The sequence below is a fragment of the Schistocerca nitens genome, chromosome 3 (genome assembly GCF_023898315.1).
Source record: "Schistocerca nitens isolate TAMUIC-IGC-003100 chromosome 3, iqSchNite1.1, whole genome shotgun sequence".
In the NCBI taxonomy this organism is placed as follows: Eukaryota; Metazoa; Arthropoda; class Insecta; order Orthoptera; family Acrididae; genus Schistocerca; species Schistocerca nitens.
In genome coordinates this window covers 632,348,160-632,366,801 of record NC_064616.1, presented here as the reverse complement: position 1 = coordinate 632,366,801, position 18,642 = coordinate 632,348,160, and the positions used below count along the sequence as shown (strand labels likewise).

Genomic DNA, 18,642 nt, shown 5'->3' with positions numbered 1-18,642 from the left:
TTTTTATTGAAGTGACTTATGTACATATATATCTCTTTGTCTGACAGGTTAGTTTTCATTTCAGTCCATAGCTTATGAGGGAAACCTACAGAGGTTATTTCTACTAGTCTGCCATAGTGCCACTCACTATGATCAGTGGCTCTCCCTATGGACACTATCCTTTCAAAGCAATCTCCGCTGTCAAGTGTCCCAAATAGAATAGTCACCGACCCCTACATACTCATAGGTAGGGATCAAGCTCAAGCACCAACAGTGCATTTTGCTTCCCTAAATAGTCGGAAGGCTTCCAACATATGGGTACCTACCCCCCCCCCCCCCCCCCCATCTTCCATATGGACTGGCTACCATGCTGGTTATTGGGCAACTTCCTCGAATGACTCCCACTACTGAAAAATTCTGAAAATAGTGTGGAGATCAAATCAAGTAAGGGGGGCATTTGTTATTGAACAGAATGGAATCTAGGACATAACTAAGAGACAAAGTACAGTAACCAAAAGGAAAAACTGGAGGTATGGCCATGTCGACATCAAGTAGTGCACTCAGGGGTTAAAAACGAGGGAAAGAAAGTCAACGAAAAGTATTGCATGGTTCGGTGCCCTGTGATCACCATGCATGTACACATGAAAGAGTTGTAAGCCCCCTTTGGGAGAGATTTGGGGGGGGGGGGGGTGTTTCAGGGAAGGAACACTAAGTCAAACAGGACAAGAGTGAGGAACAAAATCAGCCCTGTCCTTTTCAACAGAACAATCCCAATATTTGCCTTAATTGGTTTAGGGAAACCACAGCAAATATCAGTCCAGATGGCTTGTGGAGATTTGCATCCTGATCTTTTCATTCAAGAGTCCAGAGTTTTAATCTCTATACTACCTCACTTAGTGGCTGGTTAGAGAGACAGATGCTTAGCAATGCAGTTATGGAATGGTGGAACAGGTTGAGTGGTGTTCAGACACCGTACAACCACACTGGGAACATCAGAGTTGTACGAGAAGAGGAATGGTATAAATGTGAGGGGCAAACAAAAATCTATAAAGGAGGGTAGTTGGAAGATAACAGTAATCTGTGCACAAAATGAAGTACAAAAGGTAGAAATGCTAATCTTGAAGTCTTTGAATAAATGAAAAACAAAGACTGGAAGTAATGTAGCAACATTAACCGTAAATGAGGTATTCATCGGCTACTAAACTTATGGTCTTCAGAAGCTGTAGTGGTGGAGATCTAGTGTGTTTACTTTGTCGTAGCAACATAGCCATAGAGGAAGTGTGTTTCAAATCATAAAGTCAGGAAATTTTTAATATAAAAATTTAGAACTATGAAGAATATTTATTATATTTTACATTAAGACATACATTCTTTAGTACACATCAACACAACATATCAACACTGTACGAAATATTTTAAATATTTTCTTCTGCTAGACCAACAACATCCCACAATACAGTTACAGAATTCCTGGAGGGAAAATGGGGTGAACAACTGCAACTTGCATTTCCCATTCACTCTACAAAAGCAGGTAAAATATTTTTGACATCATACATTTTGCACAGTACCAGCATAGTTACAAACTAGGAAAATGGTAAATACATGCTGATTAAAAGCACCAAAATGAAGTTTAAAGTCTAATGATAGACATGTATTCTGAAAATATATTGGTAGAAGTGCAAGACAGAATGTGTAGCACTAGCAGTCTCTGCACGCAGAACAGATCACCTAATACTATGATGTTAACAAAACAGACAGAAAAGTTTCTGATCTGCCCGTTCTTTCGATTTATTTTGCTCTTAAATTCCTTTGGCCAAGGTTGCAAAGAACATCTTTAAGCAGAACATTGCTTCTTTTTCATACATAGTAATTTCTTTCAATTCTCTAGACACAATTTGAAATAGCTGCAGAGGTCAGTCTCTAAGAAGATATCTCTCATTAGATGATGATATCTCTTATTACACCAGAGATTTCAGAACTTTCATCAGCAATGGCAGTAACAATAACAACTACATCACTCTCCTCCTAGAAAAACTTATTCAGAGAAATGACCTTACATATACACCCATTTCCCCTCCTCACTCACATCCAGACAACACACCATCACCTTCCCTTCCAGGTTTCTCTCAACCAACACAAATATGTGTGAACCCCAGTCTCTCTCTCTCTCTCTCTCTCTCTCTCTCTCTCTCTCTCACACACACACACACACACACACACACACACGAGGAGAGAGAGAGAGAGGGGGGGGGGGGGGAGATCCCTCCCAAACAACAGTCTTAATTAAATCCTGTACAGCAACTACGTACTTCACAACAGTTATCAAAAGCCACAAAGCATGATTGCATCCACACTGTAAGCAACATCAAAACACTGCTGGAATACACAAGTGACTCAACAAGTTCATTGCAAACACAATCAGAATTGCAAAAGAAACACGATTACAATGAAAATTATGTTTACACTTTCAATCACTCTCTCATGTTTAGTAAATAACTGTAGTGGTAGTAATCATTCGTATATTCAAAATCAAGGAAAATGCTTTTGCATCCTTAAGAGTCATCTTGAGAGTCACATTTTTACGCCACATAGCTGTACTCATCTGGTGAATGTGGAGTACGTTCAATATACTGCTTGTCAATTAAAGCTTCTATACATTTTTTGATAAGATTTATTGATGGTGCAAACGAAGCTTTTGACTGCCTCAATACCTAGAGAAATAAGGAAAACAAATTACAATTAGGAGTAAACATTGCTCTAACAGCTAGATAGATTGTGTGTGTGTGTGTGTGTGTGTGTGTGTACGGACACACACACACACACACACACACACACACACACACACAGAGAGAGAGAGAGAGAGAGAGAGAGAGAGAGAGAGAGAGAGCACAACCAGACACTGTTATGAGAATGAAAATTCTTTTACCCAAGACAGAATACCCGTCATGTTATTCCTTTGCTAAAGATTAAAACTGATTTTTGGACCAGGCATTTGCCTTTTAATGGTGGTGCTCTTCCTCCCATAAATGCTTTAAACTACTAATGGCTCATCTACACAGCTTCAAAATTCCACAGAGGTCATCCTGCAATGCTACAAGACTAGCACTGAACACAGAACTGATGGAGTGGAAGTCTAATTTGGTTGTAATGGAGATGAGATTTTTTAAATCTTGGTGGAATACACACGTGACAGTTAAGGCTGTGGGCCAAGGCAGGGCTCAAACACAGGTGTCTCCCTTTATGGACAATATTCTTTCAAGTGAGCCTGAGCTGCAATTTTTAACTGACACTGAAAGTACAATGTGTTCACTTTATAGTTCAAAATCACCTTGGGGAGGGGGAGGCAGAAAATCAGGGCATATTTAGCTGGTAATGGTTTTACCACAGCATTAAAAATCATTGAAAATTAGTTATTTGAAAGCTTATGACCGATGTCAAACATTGTAACATGTGAACTGTGGCAGAAATGTCCTCTGCAGAATGCATGCAAACATCACATTAATACCTTATCCATAGTGTACTTGTGAAAAACCATGACCACAGAATTGAAACAAATAAAATAAACTATACTGTATTCATCATAAGAATAAATCTAATGTAAACATTACATCATGAATTCTTCCATGTTTACTGAAATCTCATTGGATTTCATTACACATGGGGTGGAAGCCAAGCTGCCTCATGTACAGTCAAGTAGAATAATAGGTATAAATTTTATGCTGTGTATTATGCACACACTGACTGAGCAATAATATGGGACAACTGCTTTACCAGGGCATTTAATTTCAACAGCACAGGCCAGCCTGCTGGTCCAAGTAACCTGCACTGATGTGAGCAGTTGCAGTTAATGCATAAAGTGAGATGAGCAGAGAGACAATATAGTTTTGACTATCATTTAATTCTTAAAAAAGAATGAAATCATATTTGGCAAAACTCCAGCAATACAACACACTTCTTAGGTAACCACACGTAAAACATAATGTGCTCTTGTTCTTAGCCAACATAGTATTGTAATTAAACATAAGAGTGATGAAAATTCCCAACTTAAACCCAAGAGTCATTTTTTTGTGTGAGCTATGTCTGACTCATGCAGGGATTTCATCATATAGTTAAATATTGAAGCCACTAAAAGTATTGAGCTTTGTTGGCTTCCTTGGCATGATAAGTACTGATAATTTCTTCAGATTTGCTGCTGAACTCCTTCCATATCCGAATCCAAGAAATACATTTTAGTACTGGAACAGTCATCTGCAATGTTGATAATGAGTCCATCAACAACAGAATCCACGAAGCCATCCACATGCCACATTTTCTCCTCCACTTTTATGACACCGTGCTTTAATTCCAGTATGACTGGCAGCTTAAATGTCTTGTTATTTCTTGTGACATATCCCTTAACTTGTCTACACGTCAGTTCTGTTGGGTTCATACTGCAGTGGTACAGTGGCAACTGTAAAAATGTAGCATTTGTCTATAATGTGCTCAATACTGTGAAAATTGTTTTCCGTGTTTCTATGAAGTTTATCACTTTGACTCGTGTGAGGCCACATATGTGGTATAAACCACTGGACACAGCCAAAATAAAGAATATCCAATTTTTCATTTTCGTCCAAAAAATTTAATTTGTTATATTTTCTTAATGTAAACAACCTTTATTACAAATCTTTTATAAAAATCCATAATTAGGAATTCGTATTTGGAATGAAAACTGGAATTTTGCATGCAGTATGTAACTATAAACAAGGAGACAGGCACTTTTCATAAAAAATTATGATCAGACCTGTGTTAATTAGCACATTTGATGAATTTTATATTTAAAAGATGAAGGTATTTAAAAAAACACCAAAGTGAGATTTGAACTAATGACCCATTAACAGATTTGAACCAATGATCCACTGAATTACCAGATTACGATTCTATAACATTACTGACCCAGCTATGCATGCCTTTGATGAAGAAGCCTTAATTTCAATAAATAAAGTCTTCAGAATACTTCAAAGCCGATTTTTTCTGTATACTTGTGAAAGACACTGAGAACAATCTGTTTCTTGCTACTTTTTTGTGACATTCAACACATGCATTTCACTATGGAGCAGGAAGCATCATCAGCCATTTTCGCACTACATACTAACAGCGAGGCAATCGAAGCCCAACATTACAGAGACTGTGAATGTACACAATTTTTGAAATAAAAACTATGTAGCTACGGTATGATTAAGAAAAACATTGATGGCTGTTAATGCATTAGAATATCTTAAATTTTTGTTTACAGTAACATAGTAATAAGATATCTAATACATAAGTGGAGCCTACTTCCAAGTGAGTAACACCACCAGTGTATGAGTGCTATGGCTACTGACAAATCACCATGTTTGTGCTTTTTATTCTTATGATGAACAAAGTATATAACTAATGAGTGCTTGCGATTTATTTTGAGGGCTAATAGCACAAAAACCGCTTTGATCTCTGTAGTTTATTTTCAGTTATAGCATATTTAATGCAAAAACATTGCTAAATTTGTGCTGCTATTCCACTTTTACCTCTTTGTGTATGACAAATATTATGAATAGAGAGGTGCTATTACACCTACAATGCCTATCCAGAATATGGAGCTCAGTGAGGTGCCCTATAGAAACCTTGTGAAATGTCACCAACTGTATCTTTCTCAATTTCATAATATGATTTTTTAATTGGTCACACAAGAATACTGATATTAACAAGTTGTTTTTACAACAGCAGTGCCAAAGTGCATGCGAAATGCTGATATTCCACACAAAAGCCAAACATTTGGTATTTCCTACACTTCATATCTTATCTCCACCTCTTCTACTGGCAAGGATACAACTGTAATTATCTAATACTAAACTGAAAGTAACCATACTTGCATGCTTCACTGAGTTCCTGATTACAAGCAAGCAGTAAAGGTGTCATTACACTTCTACATTTGTATCATCATTTTTGTCATTAATTGTGCTGAAGTACCACAATTCCATGCAATCTTCATCACAGATGGAATACACACAAATATGTAAATGTGAAACAATACAGTAAAACTTCATTTATACGTCTTTCTCTTATACGTTTGTTGCACTTAGACTTTTTTTTGTGTCCTGGCGAAATATCCAAAGTGTTCACAAGTTATGATGCAGTGTTTCAGAGTGGGTTTCCGGGAAATGGATTGGTAAGGCCGATATTAGACTATAATAAAATTTTATAGTGTAATAAGGAACTTTGTCAAAGCTAGGTATTGGTCAAATTTTCTTTCATCAAATATAACACCTTGACTTCAGCCTAGTTTACACGACACTAAGTTGCAGGCAACTGCGCCACCGGCCACTGCGCATGCGCGCCGCGCAACTCGTTGGCGAAACTAAACACTTTCGGCGTGTTCCAACTATGGCGATACTAGTTGCATGAATTTTTAGGTTGTGTGTGTTCGTAGACTGTACACAAATTGAAATATGAAGTGGGGAACTGAGAATAATGTTCGCCCTTTGGATATCTATGCTTCGATAGGTGTCTGTGAGATTTCAGTGATGCTGATTACCAAAATATGCAACATATTGCTGTACCAAAATATGCAACGTATTGCTGCCGCTGAGGCCGTCATATGCGATCATAACATAGATGGTTTGACAATATCTTAGCTGCAGTGCAAAATTTATTGAGTTAGGAGCACATATACAACTGAATTAAGAAAAATACAAGCAAGTGTACTTCTAGCTGTGGCAATGCTCTCGTCTACAAGACTAACATCACATCGTTCGAGATGGCCAGCTCTATGTTAAGGAATATTGTTGACAGGAGGGAAGGCTATACAAATTCAACAAGCTGCATTCTTTATTCAATATTCTTCTATTTAAAACGTCGCTGCAGTGCTCTCCATTCACGTATGTTAGAATTTTGAAATATTGCCACTGTACGGATCTATCTTCTTAATGCGGCCTGCTTCGAATAATTATTGTTGCTAATGTTAATAATTATTACCGTTAATGTTAATAATTATTGGTGTTAATGAAATAGCGTCATCACCAACTAGAAACGTATCTTATAGCATGCCGAGTGTTCTCGATTGTACTGCGCGTGATATGTAATTTCAGTTCTGGCGACATTACTTCATGGATTACAGTACCTTTATTCCTTATTGCATAATTAACTCTATTTAGAACAAATGTGAACAGTTCTGGTGTCATTCTAAGATAATTAAAAGAACTTCTTGGATCTTCCATTATAAATTATTTCAGCAGTGATGCTGAGCAACCGAGATGACGTCTTTTCTTCATCCAGTCACGAATCGAAACACGTTTCTTATTCTTTTTTCTTAAGCAGCGATTCCACACAACAAGCTTTAACTCCATCACAACTCTTGCGACGTGCAGCTGCCAAAACTTTCATTTCAGACACGACTCAGGGATTGACAAAACTGAAGTGTATACTGGTGTCGCCGTGTCTACAGTCACACATGAAACCACTAGCGTGCAACTCATTCCACGCAACGAGTGGCGCAACCCAATGTCGTCGTGTAAGCTAGGCTTTATATTTGATCAAAGGAAGTGTTCATCTTACGTTTACTGCATGGAGAAATCAACTGCTTGGAGCACTAGCATCGCTGCAGCTGTCTCACACACAATGTTTATCAATATGACTCCGAAATTTACATGGTGCGTCATATATATATAACGAAATTGATAGAAATATTCAAGGCAGATGAAGCACTGTGTAGCTTACGACATCCCGAATACAAAAACAGAATAAAAAGTGACAGTTATAAAAAAAAATTGCGGATGCTATTAGGCGTGAAGTACAGCCAGGATATACCCCCGACAATATAAAGGAGAAAATCTACGACTTCTGTGGAAATAAAAAATTTTCATGACTGCAGTACGTACTAAATTTATTTGCCTTCACATATTCCTCCTTCAGTGCATTATGAATAGCTTCAAATGTTTCTGGTATTATTTTCGTCAATGTGCACTGCAGTATTACCACAGTCTAACATAACAGTCTCGACACTTCGCCTCGATTTTGTTGCAAACCGCGCCAGCAGTGCCCCAAGTGCCCAGTAACTTAAAACTGTGAGTTCGGCACGATCGTGAAAGCGAATAGTGGTTGTTCCTTTTGATTTCTACAATGGTTTTTACAAGCGGGAGCGTTTGTAGCGCAATAAATAGCAGCAACAACAGGAGGAAGACACCACACCTGTCTTTTTTTAGGTTTCCTAAGGATCCTGAGAGGTATATACCATCATGTTACTAAACTGTATCTACATCAATACCCCGCAAGCCACCTGACGGTGTGTGGCGGAAGGTACCTTGAGTACCTCTATCGGTTCTCCCTTCTATTCCAGTCTCGTATTGTTTGTGGAAAGAAGGATTGTCAGCATGTTTCTGTGTAGGCTCTTCGCGAGATATACGTACGAGGGAGCAATATACTGCTTGACTCTTCGGTGAAGGTACGTTCTCGAAACTTCAACAAAAGCCCGTACCGAGCTACTGAGCATCTCTCCTGCAGAGTCTTCCGCTGGAGTTTATCTATCATCTCCGTAACGCTTTCACGATTACTAAATGATCGTGTAACGTGTGAATCTGTGTGTTTATATAAGATGCAATTTTATCCAATGTCACAAGTGTTTCTTCACGAATGTGTTGTAGCTTGCCACTCGATTCGTAGTTTTTGTCCATACTTGTGCTTATTTGAGAATCATTTTTAGAAACATATATGCCTTCTGATACTACACAAACCCTTGGAGGCAAGAAAATAACTCAAATATTTCGTAAATTACATAGGAAATGGATGCAAAACAAACATGCTTAAGACGCGTCTGATGTTCACCTTACTCGCCACTTGGAGCGCTAGTGTCGCTCCATCTGTCAAACGCGGTAACAACTTTTACAGCAGTGTGTGTCGCAACTGTTATGTTTGACTGTGGTATTAGAGTGCTGTACCGGTACTGTAAACTACAGTAGCTAGAAATCGCAGTATTACGGTAAGTCTGTCTTTTGTGGATGTAGCATTTCTGAAGAGTGTTCAGCTTCATAATATGAGGAGCCACTTTCTTGAGCACATATTGAAATGTACTCACGTCCATTCCCACAGAGATTTTCATGCGACTTTACGTCCTCGACTTGCTGCTCCCGTAGCCAATTTTGTTGTATATCTTTCGCATCTTGCCGTGAAGTCCATGGCTTCACCCAAGTATGTTTTCTTTTCTTCTGCTCCTCTTGCAAATGAAATGACAATGCGATTGCAGTGCACACAAATGCAGACCAGGTATAATTTTACTTACGGCATCAGTGGCGTAATGTGTTGTTGTTGGCAATAACCAATCATTGCTGGGAGTTTGACAGATTCTTGTATGTACCCTTGTCCAGTCAGTAAATTAGTTATGCTCGTTAAATGAACATTTCATAACAAAACATATGCATTATATGAAGATGGAGTTGCTAACATCACCACACTACACGGCCGATGCTGTAAGTAAAACTGAACTGCAGAGAATAGTATTAAGTCGTCATCGGCCATTATGAAGGAACTTTGACGAAATATTTGATGACATGTAATACCCCCTTTTGCGCCATGTCAACGATCGTTGTCAAAGAAAATTTGATAGTATAATATCGGCCTAAGTCCATCTATTTACATGGCTCTCTGGTTGCCAAGTAGAAAATCACTTTGTTGCGAGCATCCCAATCCAACTAACAATTTTTAATGTGACAGACTTGAGACTGTTTTATAGATTGACAGATACGCAACAATAGTATAAATTGCAATAATAGAGTCGTCACAAAAACCAGACGTTACAGTATAACGTATGAAGCTTACTTTACGGCAGTGGTGATAGCCATAGGGAAGGTTGCTAGTAGGTGTAGCACTCATTTGAAAAAATGGTTCAAATGGCTCTGAGCACTATGGGACTTAACATCTGTGGTCATCAGTCCCCTAGAACTTAGAACTACTTAAACCTAACTAACCTAAGGACACCACACACATCCATGCCCAAGGCAGGGTTCGAACCCGCGACCGTAGCGTCACGCGGTTCCAGACTGAAGCGCCTAGAACCACACGGCCACACCGGCCGGCTAGCACTCATTTGTTTTCCCAAACTTACACGACTTCTGCTGAACTAGGCCACAACTGGACAAGAATTGTTGCATGTCACTCGGGAATCTCGAAACACACCCCACCTCATACTATATAGGCTATAGTACCGTATTACTGTATTTCTAATTATTTTGAGAACTGGTGACATGAGTGGAAGAAAAATGAAAAGCACTACTATTGCTGAAAAGCTAAGAATTTTGAGAGTTGTGAAGGAAAATAGTAATTGAAAGCGAGTGGAAATTGCCAGGGAATTAGGAATTTCTGCATCTACTTTAAATTCTATAGTAGCAAAGGCAAAGGAAAATGAAGATAGCCCATGTGTGTTTGGAATTTCCACTACTAAGCGGACACGCATTCAGGGCGGGAAATACGAAAACGCGGATGATTGTTTGTTGCAGTGATTCAGGCAACATAGAGCACAAGGCATTCCTATTAGTAACCCAATGCTTTGTGAAAAAGCAAATGAATTTGCAATTCAACTCGGTGTGTAAAATTTCAGTGCTTCATCAGGTTGGCTGCACAAATTTAAGGTAAGACACGGCATCAGCTGTCAGAATGTATGTGGCGAAAGCGAAAGTGTTGATCCTGAGACAGTGCAACATTGGAAGGAAACCCGTTTGAAAGAATTGACATCCCAATAGGTTCCTAAAAACATTTTCGATGCAGATGAGATGCACTTGTTTTACAATGCAATGCCTGATCGCACAGTAGTACTCAAAGGCCAAGAAATTGTACTAAACGCATTCTCTGAAAATTATTTCGAGTAGTTAGTTCATGAGCCCACGCGAATAGTAAACGGTTGTGAAAACACGCTTGACCTCTTAGCAAGAAATAATCCTGAGTTAAAAACGAGCATCAGAACCGATACAGGGATTAGTGAACACAGGGTTGTCGTAGCAAGATTGCAAATCCTCCAAAAGTAAGCGAAAAATATACCTGTTCAAAAAAGCAGATAAAAACTCACTTGACGTCTTCCTGAGAGACAATCTCCACTCATTCCAAATAAATAATATAAGTGTAGACCAGAGTGGCTTGAATTCAAAGAAACAGCATCGGCAGCAATTGAGAGATTTATACCAAATAAATTAACAAACGACGGAGCTGATCGCTCAAATCAAATGGCTCTGAGCACTATGGGACTTAACATTTGAGGTCATCAGTCCCCTAGAACTTAGAACTACTTAATCCTAACTAACCTAAGGACATCACACACATCCATGCCCGAGGCAGGATTCGAACCTGCGATCGTAGCGGTCGCGCAGTTCCGGGCTGAAGTGCCTAGAACCGCTCGTCCATTCCGACCGGCCGAGCTGATCGTCTTTGGTACACAAAGCAGGTTAGAACACTGTTGCAGAACCAACGAAACATACATGCCAAATTTAAACTGACGCAAAATCTCCAAGATTGGCGATCTTTTACAGAAGCTCGAAATTTAGCTCTGACTTCAATGCGAGATGCTCATAACAGTTTCCACAACGAAACTTTGTCTCGAAACCTAGCAGAAAATCCAAAGAGATTCTGGTCGTATGTGAAGTATGTTAGCGACAAGAAACAATCAATGCCTTCTCTGCGCGATAGCAATGGAGATACTATCAAAGACAGTGCTGCCAAAGCAGAGTTACTAAACACAGCCTTCCGAAATGACTTCAGAAAAGACGACGAAGGAAATATTTCACAATTCGAATCGAGAACAGCTGCCAACATGAGTAACATAGAAGTAAATATCCTCGAAGTAGTGAAGCAACGTAAATCACTTAATTAAAGTACATACTGTATACCAATTAGGTTCCTTTTGGAGTATGCTGATGAATTAGCTCCATGCTTAACAATAATACACAACCCTTCACTCGACGAAAGATCCATGCGCAAAGACTGGAAAGTTGCAAAGGTCACACCAATATTCAAGAAAGGTAGTAGGAGTAATCCACTAAATTACAGGACCATATCGTTAACGTCGATATTCAGGAGAATTTTGGAACATATATCGTGTTCAAACATTATTAATTACCACGAAGAAAACTCTCTCGTCACGTTTCCCATAAAATACACTAGTAACAAGAAATCATGGACAAAAGTTTTCGAAAGCTGGCTTCGAAGTGTCGATGCGAAAATGGGTGCAGCAGGCCGGAAGATTTTATTGTTCGTAGACAGGTGTGCAGCACATCTTCCCCTTACTTTCTATTTGAGAAATGTGACCGTGGAATTCTTTCTAGCGAATTGCATGAGTGAGCTCCAGCCACTTGACCTTGGTGTAATACATAATTTCAAGTTGTACATTATCGCAAAATGCTTGTGCAGCATGCCATCAGGTGTGTAAATATTGAAAAATGAAAGAAATGAAAACGAACATTTTATGGGTAAGATTTTTTCCTTGTTATTTATTTCATGTTGTGCTACCGGAGCCAAAGAACACTTCGAAAAATTATTAATGAAATTGTTTCTTCTGATAGGCAATGCATTACATTGCAGCTTCATGGCAGAGAGTTTCAGATGATACCATTCGGAACTGTTTCCGAAAAGCCGGATTTGGAAATTAAGTCCACAATCATGGTGGTAATGATCGTACTGACGATCCTACACCTAATGACGACGAATGGAATCAACTTTAAGAGCAGGCATCATTTGAGGAGTACGTGAACGTTGATGAAAACCTCGTCACTACAGAACCCATGACTATCACTGAGATAGTTCAATGTGCATTCGCGAAACCTGGACAAGGAAGAAACTGATGATGAGGCTGATTCAGAAGAGCCTCAGCATTCCTCCGTAACATTTAACGATGCAGTAAATGCGTTAGAAATAATTGAACAATTTGTGACGCGCCAAAATGTTTCTGACGAAATAATGACAGTTATCCCGATTTGAGGCATCACAAAAAAAAATTACGGACCTTTTTTTTATGAACTGACGTTTTCTTCTGTGTAGAAGTTTACATTTGTCTTTATATCTTTGTAAAGTATGGTACCCAGTACGCCTATATAACGTTTTGCAGAATGTAACATTTTATTTACTAGATTTTTCATTTGTGTTTACCAATCAATTTGATAGTATGGTGCCATATTTCATATATACGTTTTTCACAATTATACTTTTTTTTCCTGTAGTCCATTGAAAAAATGTATTAATGAAGTTTTACTATATTTCTGCATTAAAGGCATATCTTGATTACTGAAGATAAACGACGAGGTCTTGAAACCTATGTGGTGTTTACCTGCTATATCAATAAATAGTACAACAGTGGTGGGTTGCTGTTTATTTCAGCTATTTTAAATGTCAAATTTTCTTTCAACACTTACATTATCTGAATACTAATGTCAGTTTGTGTTGTCTTCCACAAATTTCATGAGAACAGTTCATGCGTTCATGGATACTCCTATTTTATCCCTCAGTTTCACTTGACTTATCTTGTGTTTTATTGCCCAACCATGGTCATCACCTAATTGGTGCTCCACATGTTCACTTCTTCTCTCCCTAAAAACACTTGCTAGCAATAAACACAGAAACGACTGACCATGTCTCCTCTCTGGTCCCCCATTCCTTTCTACTTCATAGCTCACACATATTTCGGTGGTTATCTGTGTTTTCTAACATTAGAAGGACTGTACCAGTTGATCTGACCCGTCAGTGTTATTTCACATTTAATAAATAGTGTACATTTTAATTTATGGGCCTTATTTTTTGTGACTTTTAATGTATCTTGGTGGTTTATAATTTCTGTAAATGACAAATGTATATTACCAAAAACTGAAGAAATTGTAAACATTTTTACCTTAGAGGACTGCAGCCCGTTATTCTGACCGGTGAAATATTTTTTATGTTTACTGTCTGTAAAGGCACAACAGTGGATTTTTTCATCCCCTTAGCTTATTTTATTGCATTTTCATGATCTCATTCCCTTGCACTCTCTCTCTCTCTCTCTACATTTTACTTTATTTAGTGGAAGAGTGGACATACTTTAATTGCTGTTCTCTGTCAATACACTGTTGTACTGGGCAGAAGTTTAGCACTCCTCCTCATTATTATGGTGCGCCACTGTTTTTGTGTGGATGAAGAATTACTGAATTATGTGAATATGTGAACAGTTTACGAGAAGAAAATTCAGAAGGAGAAGATATTTTTGAATGTTGGGTGATAAAAGAGTATAAAGGTGGCACGGAATATTAATCCAACAAAACCGAACAAGGCAAATCGTCAGAGTCTGAAGATGAATATTCTGAATAACAACACACGAATAACCCAGTATAGAACAGTGTGGACTCAAATTGCACCAGGGCATGCACATGGAAGATTAGGGTGCCACAACATGTTGTTAGAAATTCCTGGGCCACATGTAATGCTACAAAACTTATTGTCACGGGCAGTTACTTGAGGGCATGGCGAGTGCTGACAGACAACAGTATTCTACAGAATATAAAAAAACTTTACGGAAATTAGAGTCTGAGAACTTCTCCAGGATGATACATGGGTACTTGATATTGCCCAATTAGAAGCTGCCTTAGCTATAATGTATGCACGTGGAGTGTATGGAGGAAAGAATTTCCTCCTGAAACTTCTGTGGTGTCAAGTGTGGGGGCTGACATTTTTTTCTCGCACTGTGAGACGAATTAAGTTCATAGAAGTCATGTGATTTTTTTAAGATTTGATGACAAGCAGATTCGTGCCGAAAGATGCCAGACCGATGACTTCAGCACTTACCCCAGTCTTGAATTCATTTGTAGGTAACTGAATTCAGTACTATAAAACAGGTGCATTTATAACCGTAGCTCTATCGATGCAAAGCTCTGTGCAGCTATATATAATACATAAGTAATAAACCAAACAATTTTGGTCTGTAGTTCTGGGTTCCAGTCGATGCCAGTAGTAAATATGTGGCAAATGGATTTCCTTACTTGGGTAAAAAAAGTGAAAGATTCAGTAGCATACCTGTTGCTGAGTGTGTTGTTGCATGTCTCATGCAACCTTACACTTCAAAAGGAAGAAATTTAACATGTGACAGTTTCTTCATAGCCGAAAATATTGCAGAGCAGCTGAAGTGGGAGGGATCTTTATATGAAACTATTTTATACAAACCTGGTGATGCAACAATTACTTCCTATCAGGGGAAGACCAAGAAAAATGTTCTACTGACAAGGGAACCTCCCCATCGCATCCCCCTCAGATTTTGTTATAAGTTGGCACAGTGGATAGGCCTTGAAAAACTGAACACAGATCAATCGAGAAAACAGGAAGAAGTTGTGTGGAACTATGAAAAAAATAAGCAAAATATACGAACTGAGTAGTCCATGCGCAAGATAGGCAACATTAAGGATAATGTGAGCTCAGGAGCGCCGTGGTCCTGTGGTTAGCGTGAGCAGCTCCGGAATGAGAGGTCCTTGGTTCAAGTCTTCCCTCGAGTGAAAAGTTTGCTTTCTTTATTTTCCCAAAGTTATGATCCGTCCGTTCGTTCATTAACGTCTCTGTTCACTGTAATAAGTTTAGTGTACGTGTTTTGCGACCGCACCGCAAAACCGTGCGATTAGTAGACGAAAGGACGTGCCTCTCCAATGTTCACCGAAAACATTTGCTCGCAAGGTCATAGGTCAACCGATTCCTCCACAGGAAAACATGTCTGATATATTCTATAAGACACTGGTGATGGCATGTGCGTCACCTGACAGGAATATGTTGTCGACCCATCTAACTTGTACACTTGGCGAATGGGTAAAAGATTCTTCTACCTTGCCCGATTTAGGTTTTCTTGTGGATGTGATAATCACTCCCAGATAAGTGATGAAAACATAAGAGTTTGTCACATAAACTGCAACAAATGAATGCAACAGTTTCACAGTCGCACAGTTTTCCCTGTGCTCTTTCAAAACATACGTTTTTAACGTTTTCAAATTTTTCCGTGTGTAGACCGTCAAATACTGCATGTGTCCAAGCAAATCTGAACATGTCCTGGAATTTGGGAGAGCGAAGTTGATTATGTTTGAGTGCATGAACTTTGAAAATTGTCTGAAAATAAAAACTTAAAACTTCTCACTCGAGGGAGGATTGAACCAGGGACCTTTCGTTTCGTAGCTACTCACGGTAACCACGGGACCACGGCGCTCCTCACTTCGGAGGTTCCTTATGTTGCCTATCGTGCGCACGGACTACTCAGTTTGTATATTTTGCTTATTTTTTTTCATAGTTCCACACAACTTCTTCCTGTTTTCTCGATTGATCTGTGTTCAGTTTTTCAAGGCCTATCCACTGTGCCAAGTTATAACTAAATCTGGGGGGGGGGGGGGGGGGGGCGATGGGGAGATTCCCTGTGAGCACAATGCATCAGTCAGTTGCAGTGGATGAACAACCACAGAAGAAACTCCCTGAAACTACAATTCCACTAAATTTGGAGTTGATATTCTGGACCAGATATTTCATCTGTACATTGCCAAGTTTGGCTGCCACAGATGGTCTACGCACATGTTTTTAAATGTCCTCGACTGTGCTGGAATCAATGCCTGGATCCTTTACAGAAACACAACATTAGAAAATGTTGGCTGGTGATACAGAGCAGAAGAACTCTGCTCTGTATATGTACAATCAGGAAATGACCTGAGCATACATTCACCATGACCAGTGAAATATGTAAGGTACCGGTACGAAAGACCTGCCAGATAGGAGGATGCAAAAGTTCGAACAAAACAAAGTCTGTATGTGCAGTGCAAGAAATTCGTATGTGGTCCATGTGCTGGAGGTGTTCAGTACATGTGGACAACCTTTTATTGACAAAGATAGTGGCTTTGTTTCAAAAGATGTCATACAGAGATGAAAATGTTATTTTTTTGTTATTGCTACAGCAATTTGTGTCAATTTTTCTTTATTTTTCGTACTACATATATGTTTATGACATGTTTGGGGCTTTGACTGAGTATGAGACATGCAGATGAAGTATGTTACTGTAAAACTGTATGCTCATTCACATTTGTAAGTTTAACTAAACATGATTTTGTATTTACAATGTATTTCTTACTTCAATCATTTTTATTAAATAAATATACTTTCTACTAGAAATTTTTAAGCATAACACATTTGTATGATGAGCGTACTGACCCATAAAGACACCGTACTGAAGTAACTTAAGAACTAAAACTGAAAATAAAGAAGAAAAATTTCACCGGTCAAAATGACCGGTAGCGGTCCTTCTAGGTAGGTCGCTAATGCCAGTCCTCCTAGTGCTAATCAAGCTACTTTGGGGAAATAAATTACCTCCTATGTGTATACCATATCAACACATGTCTATCTCTCAAATTATGATGACTACTACACTTTATGTAACACAGAATGTTGACAACAGACCCATATTTTGACATCTGCAATATGCATACAGCAAGTATTTTGTGGCTTCTCACAAAACCAAATTTATAAACACTATGCATGCTAACTCTTCCTACAATGTATCACTGCCAAATGAGCCTTACTCACACCAGTATCACTTATTCCAGTTGACCTCTCCTGCCTTTTACATAACTTTTTCCCCCTCCTGCTTCATTGTGCTAATCAACTATTTGCCTTCTGTTCTCCCTTTAGCCTTCTTGCCTTTGCACCTCTTGATATCTTCCTCTTCATATGCCAAAAATGCACTAGGCTGACAAATTTATAGGCAAACAGAATTGAAATACTGGAGAAATGATCATTTATTTTATAGACATACCTCCTGAATCAGACAATTGTGCTTAAGTACTTTCCGGCTTTTCATAATCCTCACAATTGCTGCCTGTAAGTAAAGTTTTCTGTCCTCATCCACAGCAGATATGGTTTGTTCTATTTCTTGTGGGGATTCTTTATGGGCGATAGTAGTAATTCTGAATTTTGTCCTTTTGTTTGTGTACTCTTTATTAAGACGCAACACAGTATCAGGTCCTAGAGCCTACAAAAGAGAAACAAAAACATTTTTACAAAGAAGTGTTTACAGTACCTATAACAACTTGAAGATTATAATAATAAAGTTACAATGTAACAGAACTGTTAAAAACTCTACAGGCTGGTCGTGTTTACTTACTAACACAAATTTGAAATGAGTGCAGAAAAGATTCTAGAATGTTCATTCTTTATGTATCCACAGCTACCAAGATTCTCCAGTACACACACACACACACACACACACACACACACACACACACACACACACACTCTTCTGAACTGGCCACTTTCAGTCATGAGAGTGAATTTGAGTGGAATGTGTGGAATCTATTTAAAAGTTACTTAACTTTTCTCTTTGATTAGGGTTTGTAGCCTCATGGCATCAAAGCAACTGGAGATGGAGTATTATCTCAGCTTGAAAAGAATGAACCAAAGAGCTGTTTATGGGTTTCTTGAAGAAACAAAACCTAAGTTTTAGGTTTTATCACACCTTGCCTGACTGTCTTTTAAAATGTTATAGGGAACTTTTTTTTTTGCTTTTGTAAGTTTAACTAAACATGATTTTGTATTTACAATGTATTTCTTACTTCAATCATTTTTATTAAATAAATATACTTTCTACTAGAAATTTTTAAGCATAACACATTTGTATGATGAGCGTAATGCACCACTGAC

General features: G+C 38.5%; 1 protein-coding gene across 2 annotated transcripts in view; it reads right to left on the bottom strand.

The window, feature by feature from the left end:
- Window positions 1-1,300: 1,300 nt before the first annotated feature.
- Window positions 1,301-18,642, bottom strand: part of LOC126248575 (cullin-2) — a 190,678-nt gene continuing 173,336 nt past the window's right edge. For both annotated transcript variants that reach the window (XM_049949681.1, XM_049949680.1), the window contains exons 14-15: window positions 17,759-17,974; window positions 1,301-2,690 (exon numbers count right to left, since the gene is read on the bottom strand). In XM_049949681.1, the coding sequence (XP_049805638.1) occupies window positions 2,559-2,690; window positions 17,759-17,974 (348 nt within the window). In that variant the 3' untranslated portion in view covers window positions 1,301-2,558. The remainder of the gene's footprint in view (window positions 2,691-17,758; window positions 17,975-18,642) is intronic.